General features: G+C 45.6%; 1 protein-coding gene across 1 annotated transcript; it reads right to left on the bottom strand.

Moving 5' to 3' along the window:
* Positions 1-1129: 1129 nt before the first annotated feature.
* Positions 1130-2295, bottom strand: LOC103986825 (36.4 kDa proline-rich protein-like). The gene is made up of 2 exons (XM_009404933.3): positions 1393-2295; positions 1130-1317 (listed from the first exon to the last, which is right to left on the bottom strand). The coding sequence occupies exon 1, from the start codon at positions 2195-2197 to the stop codon at positions 1403-1405; it is 795 nt and encodes a 264-aa protein (XP_009403208.2). The 5' UTR covers positions 2198-2295; the 3' UTR covers positions 1130-1317; positions 1393-1402.
* Between the last annotated feature and the right edge of the window lie 326 nt (positions 2296-2621).

Below are 2621 nucleotides of genomic sequence, written 5' to 3'. Positions count from 1 at the left end.
AACTTTAACCTCAAATGCAATGATAAAAAATATGTTGGCATGATATTAGCAAATAATCATGCTGATGTTAGAAATAATTTCATGACATTTGGATCCTCGGTAATAGTCATGATTATTTGCTAATATTCATCAAATTAGGAAGTTTAGGCTAAAATTTTCTAGTATTTAGGAATTTATTTTCTGTTTTGGAGATTTGTCTTGATCTTTTCTTGATTCTTAATGCATATAAACCAAGGTATATTTAAGTATACATACAAATAATTAGTTTGTGCTCATGGATCCAAATGCTATTGACTCCAAAAAGACTAATAGTTCTTTACACAACAAATATTAGCTTTACTCATGGTTCCAACATTGTTATGGATAATGACTTATAGGCCAATAATATGATCCATGGAAAGGTTCTCTTCATATCCAAATGACAATTAGATAAGGGCAAATCTTATCCATTCCCAACTTGACATGTGGATGCCACTGTAGCACAAAATGATGATATTGGTTGTCAAATCTGTCTCCCCTCTCTCTAGACTCTCATATTAGTGGTCATGTCGGATCGAAACGCAACATATTGACTGTTCAGCTCTCATTAGATAGTTTGACTCCTTGATACATTTGGGTTAGATCAATATGCTTTCCCTTTAGGCTCGGACCTCGTCGAGTCATCCCAACACTTTGGAGATAGCATCTAGCAATACAAAATTGATGGGAATTTATCACATCAAAAGATCATGCAACAGAGCCAAGTTTTTCTTCTTGCGTTTGAGATCTGTGTGAGAACAGTGAGAGTCGTATAATTCAAGACTCCCGTGAGCATCCACTGTTGAAAGATCTTGCAATCTTATCTATATTTTGGCACGTAGTAATAATGCTCCAATAATCGGAGACAAACACTGAGATCTATATCTCTGCTTGCATCCACATATTGGCTATGGTAGCATCTCCTTTCATTCTTTATCTCATCGATCCGAGTCTCCTAATCATCCATGAACAAACAACGTGCATTCTTTCTTTACTGTCGATTGTTCTTGACGGTATGTGGTAGCATCGTCTACCACGACTTAAGTCGTGAGTTTAGTGTTGGCTGTTTTTGATGCGCGGCGACACCGTCGGCCGCGACTTACACTGCGAGTTAAGAAGAGAACGAAAAAGCTCTTTATACGTAGACACATGCATGGGAACTCAGTGTACAGCAGGAACACACAGCTTTACGTTCATTTCACACCACAAGTACGCTAGACAAAGAACATCGTAGTAAGCTTATTAAGCTTTCACTTCAGACTGTCCGTAGAGTTATTCTCTTTCCGAGATCCAAATAACCTGCAACAAAAAAGATTAGGGGAGATCTTACATTGTAATTGTTCAACAAGGAAGACGAGATTAAGAAGAAGATACCATTTGGAGTCTAAGCAGGGCATTGATAACCGGGAGGAAGGCTCTTCCCGCACCCAATAAGCAACTCCAACGCAACGGGCAGCACAAGATTGAGGTTGAGCAACTTCGCCTTGATGGTGGTGCAGAGGCACAGAGCGGCGTCGAGATCTGCCAGGCCTTGCAGCACCGGGCAGCACGTCGACTTGGCGTCCGCCCCGATCCGAATGGGTATCATGCCGCTGATCAGGTCGACGCAGGCTCCCAGCTTCAGCGTGTCCGCCGGGCATGTCTCCTTGGGCGGCGGCGGCGGGGGGCACGGCTGGGGTGGGTACACCACCGGAGGTGGCTTGGGTGGCCCGACAACAGGCGGAACGGGCGGGTACACCACCGGAGGAGGCTTGGGTGGCCCGACAACGGGCGGAACGGGCGGGTACACCACCGGAGGAGGCTTGGGTGGGCCGACAACAGGCGGCACGGGCGGGTACACCACCGGAGGCGGCTTGGGTGGACCAACAACGGGCGGCACTGGTGGAGGATTGACGATAGGCGGCAAAGGCGGAGGCTTCACATAGGGAGGAGGTTGGGGAACAACTACAGGTGGGAGTGGTGGTGGGACAACCGGAGGAGGTTTAGGAGGGCCAACTACTGGTGGCTTTGGAGGGTGAGGTTTGGGCTTAGGGTAGGGTTTCACCTTGGGAGGGTGCTTCGGGTGGTGCTTAGGGTGTGGGATGGAGGGAGTGGGATATGGACATTTGGGACACGCAAGGGAGGAATGCAGGAGTGTGAAGATGAGGAGGAAGAGGGTGGCTGCAATGAGCCTCCCCATGATGGGAAGAAGAGCAGAGAATAAATCAAGGACTGAAGAAGAGAGAGGTGGGCGCAGAGCTTGAAGGTGGGTTGGGTGTATTTTATAGAGGCCTCAGGAGGGTAGGGTTTGTGACCATCATGAGGAGGAAGAAGCTCTAGAGCTTGGATATGGTCCTTGTCATGTACATGATATAGTTATAAGGTAAAACCATACTAGGTAAAATTCCATATGCATCCCTTATATACATGATATAGTTTCTAAGGTAGCCATTAAATTCAAATTATCAAATAAATCAACTTGGAAAAGAGTAGAAATTGAACAAGAATAATTATTGAACTTATGAGCATCACTGCTCTCGCTTAAACTGCAATGGCATGGAAGCACTTGTAAGTTTGGTGCCAAGTGTAGATGCGGGATATCTATCACCTAGTCAACTCTCAGA

Source organism: Musa acuminata, chromosome BXJ3-6 (genome assembly GCF_036884655.1).
Source record: "Musa acuminata AAA Group cultivar baxijiao chromosome BXJ3-6, Cavendish_Baxijiao_AAA, whole genome shotgun sequence".
In the NCBI taxonomy this organism is placed as follows: Eukaryota; Viridiplantae; Streptophyta; class Magnoliopsida; order Zingiberales; family Musaceae; genus Musa; species Musa acuminata.
This window is presented reverse-complemented; position numbering and strand designations above follow the sequence as displayed.

What these genes read in the sequence shown, in the direction of transcription:
- LOC103986825 (XM_009404933.3), bottom strand. Translation starts at nt 2,197, where the DNA reads ATGGGGAGGCTCATTGCAGCCACCCTCTTCCTCCTCATCTTCACACTC.